The 13,805-nt window shown below is 44.1% G+C and overlaps 2 protein-coding genes across 4 annotated transcripts in view; one reads left to right on the top strand and one right to left on the bottom strand.

The window, feature by feature from the left end:
- The first annotated feature begins 716 nt into the window (after positions 1-716).
- cep83 (centrosomal protein 83) lies at positions 717-13,571 on the top strand. 3 transcript variants are annotated; one of them, XM_083999828.1, is made up of 16 exons: positions 717-760; positions 2,366-2,572; positions 2,887-3,037; positions 3,155-3,247; positions 4,368-4,499; positions 4,585-4,836; positions 5,756-5,887; positions 6,280-6,394; positions 6,963-7,107; positions 7,201-7,350; positions 9,023-9,098; positions 9,192-9,346; positions 10,795-10,924; positions 11,343-11,446; positions 11,827-12,016; positions 12,878-13,571. In XM_083999828.1, exons 1-16 carry the CDS (start codon positions 747-749, stop codon positions 13,010-13,012), a joined length of 2,181 nt encoding a protein of 726 aa, XP_083855954.1. In that variant the 5' UTR covers positions 717-746; the 3' UTR covers positions 13,013-13,571. The 3 variants fall into 3 exon arrangements, with proteins under 3 accessions (XP_083855954.1, XP_083855953.1, XP_083855955.1); XM_083999827.1 differs by having other exon boundaries at positions 9,189-9,346; positions 12,878-13,570; XM_083999829.1 differs by lacking the exon at positions 717-760 and adding an exon at positions 2,203-2,243 and having other exon boundaries at positions 9,189-9,346; positions 12,878-13,570.
- The window catches only part of plxnc1 (plexin C1), a 29,395-nt gene continuing 29,028 nt past the window's right edge, over positions 13,439-13,805 (bottom strand). Inside the window, exon 30 of the mRNA XM_083999431.1 lies at positions 13,439-13,713. Coding sequence (XP_083855557.1) covers positions 13,609-13,713 — 105 coding nt within the window. The 3' untranslated portion in view covers positions 13,439-13,608. The remainder of the gene's footprint in view (positions 13,714-13,805) is intronic.

Raw genomic sequence — 13,805 nt, 5'->3', positions numbered from 1 at the left:
CTATATCATTGTGTATTGCATTTTAAAGGGAGTAACCAAAGTGTTCTTATGGATGTTGTGGTAATTATCAGATTATCCAACGCTTTTCACCTTTCTGACCAAGCCTGGAGACAGGGTACAATGAGTGTCTGTGTCTTAATTACCAGTATAAATGGGTAAGCACCTGATAGAAGACAATCAAGATACACATTGTGAAGGAATGAGCTAACGATACAGTAATCTTGTGATTATAGTTAACACTATGAGACTGGACAAGCTGCTCAAAAGGCTGGAGCTGTGATTGGCAGGAGTCAAGACCCATTTAGGACTGATTTTGAGAGATGAATGTGCTGCAAAATAAAGGCATCTTAGACAAAAAATATCAGTCACCCTCACCCTCCACACTCTGGTAGGCCAGAGCATTAATCTGTTACAGAGAGACATCAGCAGCCTTACTCACATGCTTTGCCAATTGGTGTTTGTGTGTGTGTAAACTCTGCATTTAATTGTGCAAAAACAACAACTGGAATAAATATGTGGAAAACTGAATAAAGATGGAGACTGGTAATATCAATATATGCACACTAATTATAATACCATAGTTCCAAAATATCTATCTATCTATCTATCTATCCATCCATCCATCCATCCATCCATCCATCCGGTTCAAGCGCTTCTCGTCGCGGCAGCTTGGGGAAACTTCCCATGATCCCTCGGTTTGTAGTTTACAGATTAGCTGGCTAGCAAAGCAAAGAGAAAGGAGGCTAATGTTCAACAAGAGGTAAGTGACTTTCTGCAGCCAACTTCACAAATAGTAAAGCAAACGACTGTGTACTTTAACAGCACTTTGTGAGTTCGCATTTTGTTGTTGCAGAGAAAAAGTGTGCGTCCGGCTGCACAGGACATTAGCCTAGTTAGCAAGGAGTGTTCTGCTGTGCTAACTGTAACTGTAACTTACATGACATCCCAGGGCGCTGCTAAAGTTAGCTTGTTAAACCAGCCGCGTTGTGCCCTTCAGTATTTTGTTTAATTCGTGCTTGTTCGTATTTAAACAGATACAGCTTGTCCCAGCCGTCCTAATGGCTGCTTGTTGTAAACCCACTGCCCCAACTTAGTTGGGAAAATGGTAAAGACACAGTATGTCCGATAATGGACGCACTAAAGAAGCCAGCTGGTTAGTTAGCATACCGAGCCGCGGGTCGTAGGGCGCGATATTTAAAATAGCTAAAAGCGTTTGAAAGTTTCTACACCACACTTTGGAGTATTAGCTCCTGGAGTCGGTGTGCTGAGCCCACAGACAGTACAGGAACATTTCATTAGGAGGACTAGAATAAACTTCCACGGTGTGCTAACATTATTAGCTAGTATTGATGTCAACAAGGAGACACCAGTGAGCAGTTAGCTGTTTTCTTCCGTGGCACTCAGCTGGCTGTGTGTCGACAAAAACATTCAATGATCTTGTGGACTTTAAATCTGCTCAAACTATGTTTGAAGTAAATAATAATATGCTCCCAGATAGTGTCCAGAGGATGTTTCAGACTTGAACCAGTAAATATGAACTAAGGGATTTGTACGTTTACAGAAACAAAGGCACAAACAAATGTAAAACAAAGATTAGGCCTAATCTATGGAGTAATTTAGAGAATCGAAATGAAAATATGTAACATACTTTATAGATTCAAATATAAAACTGAATTATGAACACCAGTGTGCTTGTAAACTGCCTTCTGTGTACACAAATGTTATTCTTTTTAAATTTCTCAAGCTGACAGAAACTGTTAATGTAAGCTTCAGCCTACACCCTTTTGGTCAAGGTGCATTTGTTTTGTTTTGTTTTGTTTTGGATACTTTAAGGGAGAAAAAAAGAAATGAATTATTATTTGTTTGTTATGTTATGTAGTATATAATGTTGTTAATTGATGTGTGTACTTGATTCTACAATTGACCAAAATAAACTCACTAAACTAAACACTTTTTGCAGTTCAGAGTTGGATGAGTATATTCTGGTTGAGAGACACTGGTATGGAAATCGCAAGATGCTTGATTATTGAGTGGCTTGTGTTAAAGACTTTCAGTGGCTGCACTCACAGATCCAGTAATCACTTGAGATTGACTCAGAGTGCACCAACTGGTTGAGATCTTAATAAGTAGCTGAGGGACTCAAAGCCACCATGGTTACTAGATGACAACAAAACCAAGGCTGACTCCCTCTTTAAAAGCACCGCACCACACACAGGAGGCAGTCTGTCACAGCCACAGATAAAGTACAGCTGCTTTTCTGGCAACCTTTACTTCTTCTTCTTCTTTTTTTGATACACACCTAGCAACAGCTTTGCTTGGTTTATCAACATTTTCTTAACTCCTGTCTCTGGCTATTTTTCTGCAGAGGTGAGATGAGCTCCTCCGCCCTGGGCCAGTCGGGCCCTCTCGTCTCAAACCTGGAGCCTGGGATGGGGCAGTCTGCGGCCATGCTGGGGCTGTCAGCCGGGCTGGGGGGAGCAGAGATGGAGCTGCAGAAAATGCTTATTGATGAGAGGATGAAATGTGAGAACCACAGGACCAACTACCAGACACTAAAGGCAGAACATACAAGGTAAAGTCAAATTAAATTTGGTATTTAGTGTTCTTTTAATTTTTTTAATGTCTTTGAGTGTAGCTGTCCTTATTGATATGATTATAGTGGGGCAAAAATCAAATCCTGCATAGGAGGACTGCCTTTATCCATGTCAGAGAAGGGAACGTAAGGAAAAATAATCATACTTTTATTGGAAAAAGGAGATAGAGTGAGTAATGTGAGCTTAGAGTTATACCTGTTTTCCACCACACACTTGGCTCAGCAGTTTGCCATGGTAATCAGGTATCTGTAGTGTTGTGTGCTCCATCTCAGCTGCAGCATCTTTCTCGCAGCCTGCAGGATGAGTTGACACGGGCGCAGGGTGAACTGAAGCGTCTGCTGAGCGACAGGCAGGCTCAGCAGGAGAAGCTGCAGCTGCTGTTGGCCGAGCTGCGAGGAGAGCTGCTGGACAAAACCAGAGAGCTGGAGGAGCTGCGACTGCAGGTCTTTTTCTTTTCCTAAAATAAAGTAGTAGTTTCGTAAGATCAGACCATACAGTTTATTTATTATTTTTTTAGTTCCTTTTGTGCAACTAAACTGTGTGCGTGTTTGTGTGTGCAGGTGATGACACCTCAGCGGCTGGAGTTGCTCAGAGCTCAGGTGCAGCAGGAGATGGAGGCTCCAGTCAGAGAGAGGTTCAGTAAACTGGAGGAGGTACGCCTCGATGTGTTTTATGTCTTTATTACAAGACAGTCAGATCAGAGTGTGAGAGAACAGCAGTATCACTGATGGAGCTCCAACCTATTTGCTTCCAGACTGTCTGATTTGCATTAGCGCTTGCCATCCTATCTAACGGAGCTCCTCTAATCGAAAAGATCCAAGACGACTTGGGTTAACAGAAAACTAAGCACTGAAAGAAACAATTTATTCATCCCACTCATAGGAAATGTAGGTGTTACAGCAGCATACAACTAGATAAACAGGTAACAAGGTAAAAGAAAATATATATACATGCAAATATAAAAAGAGAGAGAGAGAGACATTCATTTGTACAAAAATATAAAAAAAAATGTTTTGCACAGTTTAGGGCAGGAGTAAAGTGTGCAGTGTAGACAGAAATAAATTAATAAAATACAAGTAAAATATATAAATGTAAAGGGACTACGAGGAGTTTCGGAAAGTGAAGTGTTTTCACACTACATTTCCCATGAGCCCCCGCGCGTCATTAACCAAGAATGAAAGTCGGAGGTTCGAAGACAATCAGATACCGTCGTAAACGGCGATCCAGTGGCATTATTCCCATGACCGAAACCGAAACTAGGAAATGCTGGGCGAGCCGACCACTAAATAATAATATCAAAATAACTATAAAGACAAAACGATATATTTATTGAAAATGGACCCATTAACAAGTGGTAACGTAGATTCATCCACATTAATATGAGACTATTTTATAACCAAAAGCAAACTCCTCGAGGTCTCTTTAATCTAGGTAGTACAGTGAAAAATGGAAATGCGTGTCTAGTGCAAAAATGGAAAAATACTAGAACATGTGTTTTCATGCTTACTGTCAGGCTAAGTGTTTAGTTTTAATGATGTATGACAAGGCAGCTGAAACAGCCCTGCTGAAGAGGAAAATTGCTGCTGTTATCCTTTAGTACCTGCTTGAGACGTGACATTAGCAGCTGTGAGTCTGGAGTCCATAGCAACGGTGGGGAGATTAGCATTGATTGCATGTTGACAGTCATTTGAAAGTCTGAGCTTTCATGGCCAATTTCCATGTGTGTGTGCCTCACTGCTCCTTCCCTCCTCCCTCTGATCTGTGTGTCCACAGGAGACGGAGAAGTACCGGTCTGAGTACAACAAGCTGCGCTACGAGTACACCTTCATCAAGTCCCAGTTTGACCACCAGAGGGAGGAGCACGCTCGTGTGCTGGAGGAGAGGACGATTCGCTTCGAGGCAGAGGTGTGTTTGAAATATAATGTGAAATACTGATCGATACCAATGACAATGAATCTGAGATCTAAAATATCGAATGTCCTGTGGGCAGCTCCATCGGCTGGAGAAGGACAGGGAGGACCTGGTGGCTCAGTACCAGGGTTCAGATTTGATGCGTGATGGGAAGCGAGTGGAGGCCCTGCTGAGGGAGAAAGCCCAGCTCCACCTGCGGCTGAAGGGGCTGGAGGCGGAGGTGTCCGAGCTCCGAGCCCAGAAGGAGAACTCGGGTCAGCAGGCCGAGAACGTCCAGCGGATCCAGATCAGACAGCTGTCGGAGTCTCAGGCTGCGGTGAAGGCACTGGAGGTTAGATGGCAGCAGTTAAAATGAAACCACCTTTTGTTTTTGTCTAATGTCAAAGTGTGGAAACAAGTAAAATGTTTTCTTTAGTAGGGGTGCACCGGTACAGGTAGCCCACGGTACGGTCCATATCTCGGTTTTCGGTACAGTTCTCCCAAAATTATGTTTAAAATCTTATTTCCTTGTAGGGCTCTCTCTCTCTCTCTCTCTCTCTCTCTCTCTCTCTCTCTCTCTCTCTCTCTCTCTCACTCACACACACACACACACACACACACACACACACAAACATGTAGACAACAGACTTGTCTGTGGACAGCCCCTCCTCTCTGTTCACACTCTGAAGCCCCTTTCAAACAGACACGAGCTATCGTACTATATTGCCCACATTTTGTAATAATCTGCCACATTTTGTAATAAGTTGTTACATAATGCACCAAATTATTACAAAATGCGGGTGTCAGTGCAAGTCAGTGCATTGTGTAACAACTTATTACAAAATGCAGCAAAGTTTATTACATATTGCGTCAAGAATGTTATTACAAAATGTGGCAGATTATTACAAATACACACATTCACGTGCGCATGGACAGGCATCACCCTGCGATCGCCACCAGCAACCGCTCGTGTGCTGCCTGTTTTCTTTTTTTCCGCTTCTGTGTGTAAGCTGCACTTTCAACCTGGCTCCAGGTGCAACAGTGTGATAGGAGGTTAGTCACTGTGAGTGGGTGGAGACACAACAGTGATTGGACAGGCACACACACACACACACAGTAGCCTGTAAAGCAGTACACACCAATGCAAAATGAATTGTAAAACCCATAATGGCGTATTGTTCCGTGCAGGACGCACCGAACGGTTTAGTGTTTTACTTAGTACCGTTGCATCCCTGTTCTTCAGTGAATGTGATTGGTTGTGTGGTTGACAGGCGGAGCGCCAGTCATTGCGCCTGCAGCTGGAGCGGATGGAGAGCGAGCTTCACCAGAGCCACGAGCAGAACGGCCAGCTCACCGGGCAGCTGCACAAAGCTGAGAGAGAGGTCACCTCCCTCTCCTGCCAGGTACATGTTGCTTTCAGCTGTGACTTCCAGACAGGAAGCTGTGTTACTGAGCTCTGTGGGCTCCAGTGGCACAACCAGGTCAGTGGGTGACTATAACCCCTTTCTCCCCAGGCTCCTCTCTCATTTTTGTCACAACATGAATTCCCCTCAGTGTTTGGTTGTAAAACCCAGTCCGACCCGTTGGGCTGATGTCATCCTGCCAGTGTAGGCTGAGTCACAGCTGACAAGCTCAAAGACCCAAAAAAACACAAACACACCTGTGGATCTTACACAAGCACATGAAAAGTAGAAGTTGGAGATGTTACTGATGTCAGAGTGAGGTGTAGTGATGATAGCATCCAGCAGGTGTCTCCGGTGGGTGTCATGGTGACGGCTTTCTGTCTGATTCACAGATTGAGACACTGAAACATTCACACAAGCTGGAGGTGGCCAGTATCAAACTGGAGTGTGCCCGCTCTAAAGGGGAGGTGGAGAGGGAGAGAGACACTCTGCAGGGGCAGAGAGATGGTATGGAGCGCACACACACACGCGCACACACACGCACACACTCCTGTCCTGACTCTCTGTCTCATAATCTTGGGGAAAGTTCAGACTGAGTAAGAACCAAAAAGAGCATGAATGAGAGACATCTGTTTCTGTTGTGAATCCTTTCATCCACCTTGATCTTCAGTAAATGCTCCTGAACATGTATAAACTCGTGGTGGAGCTCCGCCCCCTTCTTCAGAAACACAAACACACTCCTTATTTCCGTCTCCCACACATTCTGTCCTTGTTGATGACACGGTGATTTACTACGTCCCACGTGGAACAAGCTGTGCTCAGTATGACCAGAAGAGTTGAAAGTTTCATTTATGGTCACTGAGCTGAACCTTCTTATATCTGTTGTTTCACTTCTAATCGTAAAACATACTGCTGACAATAAAAATACATTTGACCTTTTCAGAGGTAACAAGAGGTCAGATTCTAAGCTGTTCGTCAGACACGATTCAAATTCATGTTTAGTTTAGTTTAGTTTAAAACTTAATTTCTGATTGCTTGTGGGTCCTGGACTCTCCCCGTCACCTGTGTTCCTCAGGTCTGCAGGCAGACGTGGAGGAGCTTCAGGCTGCTGTGGAGCGACACAGACAGGTGGTGGTGGAGAAGGAGAGGGAGATGGTGAGGAAGGTGCAGTCTGCCCGAGAGGAGGAGTTCCGCAAAACCGCTGTTTTACACGAGGAAAGGTGAGAATTAACCGTGTGTTGTTTCAGTCTAATAGAATATTAAACATCTTTAAAATGGTGATTTCTGAGTTTCTGGTCCGTCCGTGTTGTCAGGCTGGAGTTGGAGAACCGTCTGGCGGCTCTGGAGCAGCAGAGGGCCCTGCAGGATGCTGCAGACCACAGCCAGAAGGAGGAGTGGGAGGACCGAGTGCGTAGCGCCCAGCAGGGGGAGGAGTCAGCCCGCAGAGAGCTGCAGAACCTGAGGTCAGTGAGACGACCAGCAGCGCCGCAGAGCAGAGGACACATGTCGACTCATGTCATCTCAGCTCTGAGGGACAAAGAGTGATCGATCAAACCTCTGAGATGGGAGATGATGTGCTTGGTGTAGCCACCAGGCCCATTTCCTTTCAGCTACAGTTTCTCTTCCTGGTCAAACGTTTGAGGAACTGAAAATAGAGCAAATGAGTCAGTACCAAAATAAAGTGGCCGTGACTGATCAGCTACTGATCCTGATCAAGCAGTTTTGAGATATGTGATCAGTAGATAGGAGTGTTAGTGTGTGACAGGCCATCGAAACACAACTCATCAGCCGTGTGGAACTTAAATGAAGTGTGTGTCACAAAGTGTAACTTCCTCCATGTCCACTAATCAGTATCAACTGTAGATCAGGCATAGGTATAAATGGACTTGCACTTCTATAGAACTTTTCTAGTCACTTGTACCACTCAAAGCACTTTACACTGTTTGTCGCATTCACCCTTTCACACACATTTATACAGCCGGTTAGTGAACGACCCGCTCTGTCTCCTGAGCCACAGCCGCCCTTAACACATAGCACTGTGCTTTTCTACACAGTTGCAAGGTAGCTTTATCTGTACCACTCATCACACACAGAGGTCATTCATTCTGCTTAACAGAACCGAAAGAAGCATAAAACAGAAGTAAAATCTGTGAAAAGTAAACGGTACAGAAACTCTGATAAGAAAAGCGATGATATCTCATCCGATGAATTAGTGGAGGCAGAGGAGAACAGAGCAGTTTCACCATCTTTCTAGAGGTCTGGTCAGATTGGATTTGACCCGTTGGAAGCTGGTCCAGCTGGTTCCAGCAGGGGGCAGCAGAGTGACTGAAAGACACTTCGCCATAGACGAGGTGTGCCCACTGCCCACACGTTTTCAGCTTGCGAGCTGCTTTCAAAATAACCAGTTCAAAATGTATAGACATTTCTGGAAATAAATGTAATATATCTGGAACAAAAGTGGTAAAATTTCAAGAAAAAGTTGGGGACCCCCATGAATCCTCTCAAGGACCCCTGGGTGTCCCCGTAACCACTATTCTAAAGCATTCAGTCCTAATTATAGGGAAGATAGATTATATTAAAATCTAAAAGAAAATTAATGTCATGCAATCTACCCACACTATCTTTGGGCACCTCTGTCATAGACTGTGAATAAAAATGAACAGAGCCTCTATGTCTCATGTCATTGGCTGTTGTGACACCACCTAACTTGTGGCTATTATGAAATTAGGCAAAAAGAAGGGACTACTCTGGGACATAGATACATTTACATACTGTAAACATGTTTATTTCTGCTGTATCATCAGACAGTTTAACATGGGAGTCTATGGAGTCTGACTAACTGCAGCCTTTGCTGCTTCATAGTTTCCATTGTGTTTAGTTTTAACTGTGGACGTCACTGCTCTTTGTTCTTAGTGTTAGTGATGTATAAGTTGTATCAGTCTGATGGTCAGACGGTGTGATTTAGTAACCCAGTTAGGAGAGTGTTGCAATAACAACTCTGGCAGATGATAATGGAATGAAAGTCTTGGTTACACTCAAGGTCTCTGTGTTCCTGATATGCCAAGAGGCCAGTAGTATAGTTAAAGGTTTGCAGTGACATAATATTGACTATGTATTTGATGTTATTTGATGCAGAACTAAACTTCAGCAGCAGAGCTCCCAGCTGGAGGAGCTGGAGAGACAGAGAGCAGAGATATCTGAGCTGCAGCAGGTAAGTCAACATGATCAACACACAAAAACAACAATGGACTTAGCTCTTCAAAAAGCTGTGATGCAGTTTTTTTTTTTTTTAACCCAATAGCAGAACCAAGATATGGGCCTCCAGCTGGGGACCCTGTCTCACTCTGAGAGTAACTTGATGGAGACCAATCAGCGGCTCAGAGAGACCCTGGACAGAGTCCGGGAGGAGCTGAGGACGGCACGAAGCCAGGCTGAGAAGAGCCAGCAAGAGGCGGAGAGGTACAACCACACACTGTAAATGTGGAAGAATGGAACATCACCTATGGATTTCTGAAGAGCTGCTCCAAGCCGAGTGCTACATACTGGTTTGTGGGAAGCGTGCACTCACCTTCTGTTACTTAGAGCAGCCTCAGACGTCAGTAGTCAGTAGGTTTGTCACAACACCAGAACTTTTGTAGTTGATACCAATACCAGTAAATTTCCACGATTAAAAAACAAAACAAAAAACAGAACCCATGTGCTTCTAAATTCATTAGGGTACTTTCACATCAAACTTATTTAAGCTCCATTGTGCTTCAACAACTTCTCACACTGCACAGTATTTCAAGAGCAGGCGGAAACATGAAGTAAGAACAGAGTTAAAATAGTAAACAGAAAGTCATGTACTCATTACTTTTGTCCTTCAAGTAGTTCAACAAGAGAACTGTTGTTCTCATTCATTCACTTTCAGGTTGTGTTCACACATACTGCTGCAAAATGACACATTGTTTCATTTTTCATCTCCTACGTTTAGCGTTTACACACGTTGTTTTTTCTCTGGTCCAAACCATGAATGTGTTACGGTCCAAACACTGCACTACTGTCAGAGTGTCATGTTTCCATGACAGCTGACCGGAGAAAGGCGCGTGTCATGTCATGTTTACATGAGCTCAAACTTGTGTGGCACACGGAGCAGTTGGAGCAGCTCCAGGTCCGGCTACTTTCACATAAACGGACCGCGAGTTGGACTGTTGCTGCGTCAGGCCCGACAGGAATCCACACGTCCGCTGAGAGCAATGTTGTATATTCTGTACCCGCAGTACCGAAAACAGCAGTTAGCAAAATATTTTGTGCGTGTTGGCATTAGAGCTGTAATCTCCCAGTCGACTGGTCGATTTATTGGTCGATAAGTTCTGGCTTGACCAAAGTTCTGATTGGTCGATTTTTTGCTGTGTTAATTTCATCAGGAGACCCGGCCTTAATTGGGGGCAGGCTTTTATTTTAGGGAGGCTTTTATTTCTAAATCCCTCTTCATCATTCATTAGCTCATCTTCATCTTCCTCACGTGCAGTCCACAAAGAGTTTCTGATCATATCCTCACCAATTTGTTCCAGTTTGTTTTTGACCTGGCCTGTATTTGGGGCCGGTCTTTATTTGTTTGTGTAAACAAAGCCCCCAATCACTATATGAGACATGGCTATTAATTGAATACTGGCTGTTATTTGAGGAAATACGGTAGTCTATTTGTGTCTCCTGTTCAGTCTCGCTCTGTGCGTGTCTGTCAATTATTATAACATGACAAAAACAATTGTCTAAATATTCCCCTGATATCACTACTGTAGTTGACATATATTTTCTATCTATTTCTATTTCTATCTAATATAAGAGGGCAGTTTAAGAAAAGGGCAGGTTTTGCTTCTTCAGTGTTGGCCTAACACTCTCCCTCCTCTTCTTCCTCTCCTCTCCAGGATGCTGGAGGAGCGCCAGGTGGAGTGGCTGGAGGAGAAACACAAGCTGCAGGAGCGAGAGGCCGAGCTGCAGCACAAATACTCTCAGGTCAAAGAGAAAGTGCACAGAGCAGCGGTGGCTCAGAAGAAGGTACAGCTGCTCCACCTGGCTCCTCAACATCTTTGATCTTATCCACATTTAGATTAGTTTTATTCATAATGTGTTGAGAATGTTTGTATACCTGGAGACCTGTGTAATAATCAGATTTTTCAAGCCCATTCCTTCTGCAATTCTTTAAACTGTCTTATCTGTAATAGAGTAGAACACTGTTATTCCCTTTAAGATCCAGAGTTTAAATCTGCAGTCCATTATAATAGGTAATAACCCAGGATCATAAACACACCATTTATTCATCTTCAGTATGCTATCTTCAACTGATTAATCTCATGTCACATATTTGCAGACAGTTGTAATATTTGACCACTGACACGGTTTCAAAAGCGACTACAAACTTTCTCCCTTGAAGCTTTAGATAATGTGTGTTTGTGTGTGTGTTTGTGTTGTGTAGAGGAAAGCGCTTACAGAGAACAAAGAGAAGAAGCTGCAGGATAAGATCCAGCTGATGGAGGCAAAGCTGGAGGAAATGGAACTGGAAGCTGCTGCAGCCAAGAAGTAAACGTCACCATCACATCTGACTTTCACAATAAAATAATCTCAGTAACAGTCAAATACGAATACAAATGACTTTATTAATCGCCAAAGTATAAAATATATAACAGCTTAAAGTGACCTTTCATTGAAATAAATGTCTATTAGTCACCTTCTGTGACTGGTGACACAGTTGACTGAGCTCCTTCTCCACCGCTGCAGTTTCACATTAAAAGCATTTAGCTGCTTACAGTACACAGGAGTGGACTTTTATTATGAAGCAGCGACAGGAAATGCAGTGAGCTGAGTACTGATGTAGTTGGGTCAGTGACAGTGATTGTCAGATTTTTCTTTATAAAAACAAAAGCTGGTTCTGTGACGTGACTGAAATGTTCTCTGTCCAGACATTCATCGTTCTCAGAGGAACAGGCTCAGCTCAGCAGACGCATGAAGGAGCTGCAGCGACGCCACAACGAGTTTCGACGTCTCCTCCTGGGAGGCCAGGGTCCGTTCAGCGCTGGGCCCGCGTTCCTCGCCTCCTCCCCCACCCCCCTCCTCCTGTTTGGCTCCGAGGGGCCGCTGTCCAACATCCCGGTAAGTCTGGCTAAGCAACAGACTGGGACAGACCTTTCAGCCACAGCAGCAGAAAACTGCCCATAATGACACAACAGATGACGCTTCCAGTGCAGCAGAGGAAGTGCACCCCCCTGCTCAGACTTCACGCATACAAAACCCACAACCACACGCCTTCTGTGGGTTCCTCAAACTGTCATATACTCATAATAAATCAAGAAACTTTACCAGAAGCTGGTTCAGCCAGAGACCAGTGTGAATTGACAGGAAACTGGCTGTACATGCAAAATAACATCCCTGGCAACAAAATGACAACGAAATACAATATGCACATGATTAATTGTTTAACCATTAACACAAACTTTGACTGATTAATACTAGCGGTTAATTTTTTAAAAATGAGCTCCTTATATCATCAACTCATTAGGGCGTGTCGACACATGCAGGCTTCCTCTTGCAGCAACAAGTTGCACAGGAGGACTTATATGCGTGTGATGCAGCGCAGTCAACGTGAAGGAAGGTCAGACCACAACATACATGGACATCTGCATGTGCATCACCTGTAAGGACGGTACTGCTATGACATTTAAAAAAAAAAAAGGAGGCGCTGTGCTCTCCAGCTGCTTCACCTATTCAAAAAGTGTTCAAAACGTGAAGATCTAACCTCAATCTGAGCACCGATCAGCTGAGTCAGAGCACAGTGGATGTGGCTGCACAGCTGTAGCAGCGTGTTTGTTTTATTTAAAAAAACATTGATCACCGATATAGTCACAGATGTTTAATAGAGCATTTTAATCTTATCAGTTAACAGTTAATAATCAGTTAATGAGCATCCCTATATGTGTATTAATGCAGTGTTGTCCTGGTGTGTGTGTGCTGCAGGAGGAGCAGCATCAGAGGGAGCTCTCTCTGCTGCGCAGGAGGCTGGAGGACCTGGAGAACGCCCAGCAGCAGCAGCTGGAGGAACTGGGATCTCTGGTGCAGAGAGAGCGGGAGCCCAGTCTCCAGTCAGCCTGACCTCTGACCCCCGCTGGACTTGTGTTGGCAGTAAAGGAAGAGCCCTGTTTCCAAGGACAGTGCTTTTACACAATAGATAATTTATTGTTGTGTTGAGTGATGAATTCAGTCACTCGTGATGAAAAAAAGCTGCAGCACCTTTTTATTTTTCTATCTGACCACAACACTCTCAGGATTTTATACAGAGACGCCTGTTGTTGGTTCTTCAGCCTCTGGACACGCTTCAGGCTGTTTGCACAGTTTCTATGGACAGATGGTGTCCAATGTTTTACTTGAATTGTATTGAAAGAATTCTATTTACAGATAAACCTGTCTGTTGTCGTATCTATGCGTCCGTACAAGTCTTTGTTGTTCCCTGTGAGACAGACACAAGGAAACTGATCTGGGTAGAAAGGTTCCTGGCAGGATCTGGGGTATCTGAATGCCAAAAAACTTCATGGAGTTTCCAGAAGACTTCTCCTCACACACTGACTGAGGCAGTGAAGAATGAAGTTTCCCTCTGCTGCTCCTCTGGAACTGTTTGGCAGCTCAGTACCTGATCCTCCTCCACCTCACAGCTTCACAGTTTTTCCTGTCACATGAGGAAAGCCAGTGGCTCAGTCCCAGGAGCAGCTCTTCAGCTGATCGAACGAGCTCTTGACGTGGAGTAGCTGTTCTGTCAGCTCAGTGGGGGCGCCGTTCTGGTCCAGCTTCTCTTTTATCTGTGGAAAAATAAATTCAGGGGTTAGTTTAAATGCAATCTAGTGAAACTTTCTGTGTCCAAAAACATCCAGTTGCCAGTTTGACTTCTGAA

This window comes from Trachurus trachurus, assembly GCF_905171665.1.
Source record: "Trachurus trachurus genome assembly, chromosome: 23".
In the NCBI taxonomy this organism is placed as follows: domain Eukaryota; kingdom Metazoa; phylum Chordata; class Actinopteri; order Carangiformes; family Carangidae; genus Trachurus; species Trachurus trachurus.
This window is presented reverse-complemented; position numbering and strand designations above follow the sequence as displayed.

Coding starts and splice junctions, on each gene's coding strand:
- cep83 (XM_083999827.1), top strand. Junction 4,837..5,755: donor CTGCGGTGAAGGCACTGGAG/GTTAGATGGCAG, acceptor TGTGGTTGACAG/GCGGAGCGCCAGTCATTGCG. Junction 12,017..12,877: donor GGCCGCTGTCCAACATCCCG/GTAAGTCTGGCT, acceptor TGTGTGCTGCAG/GAGGAGCAGCATCAGAGGGA.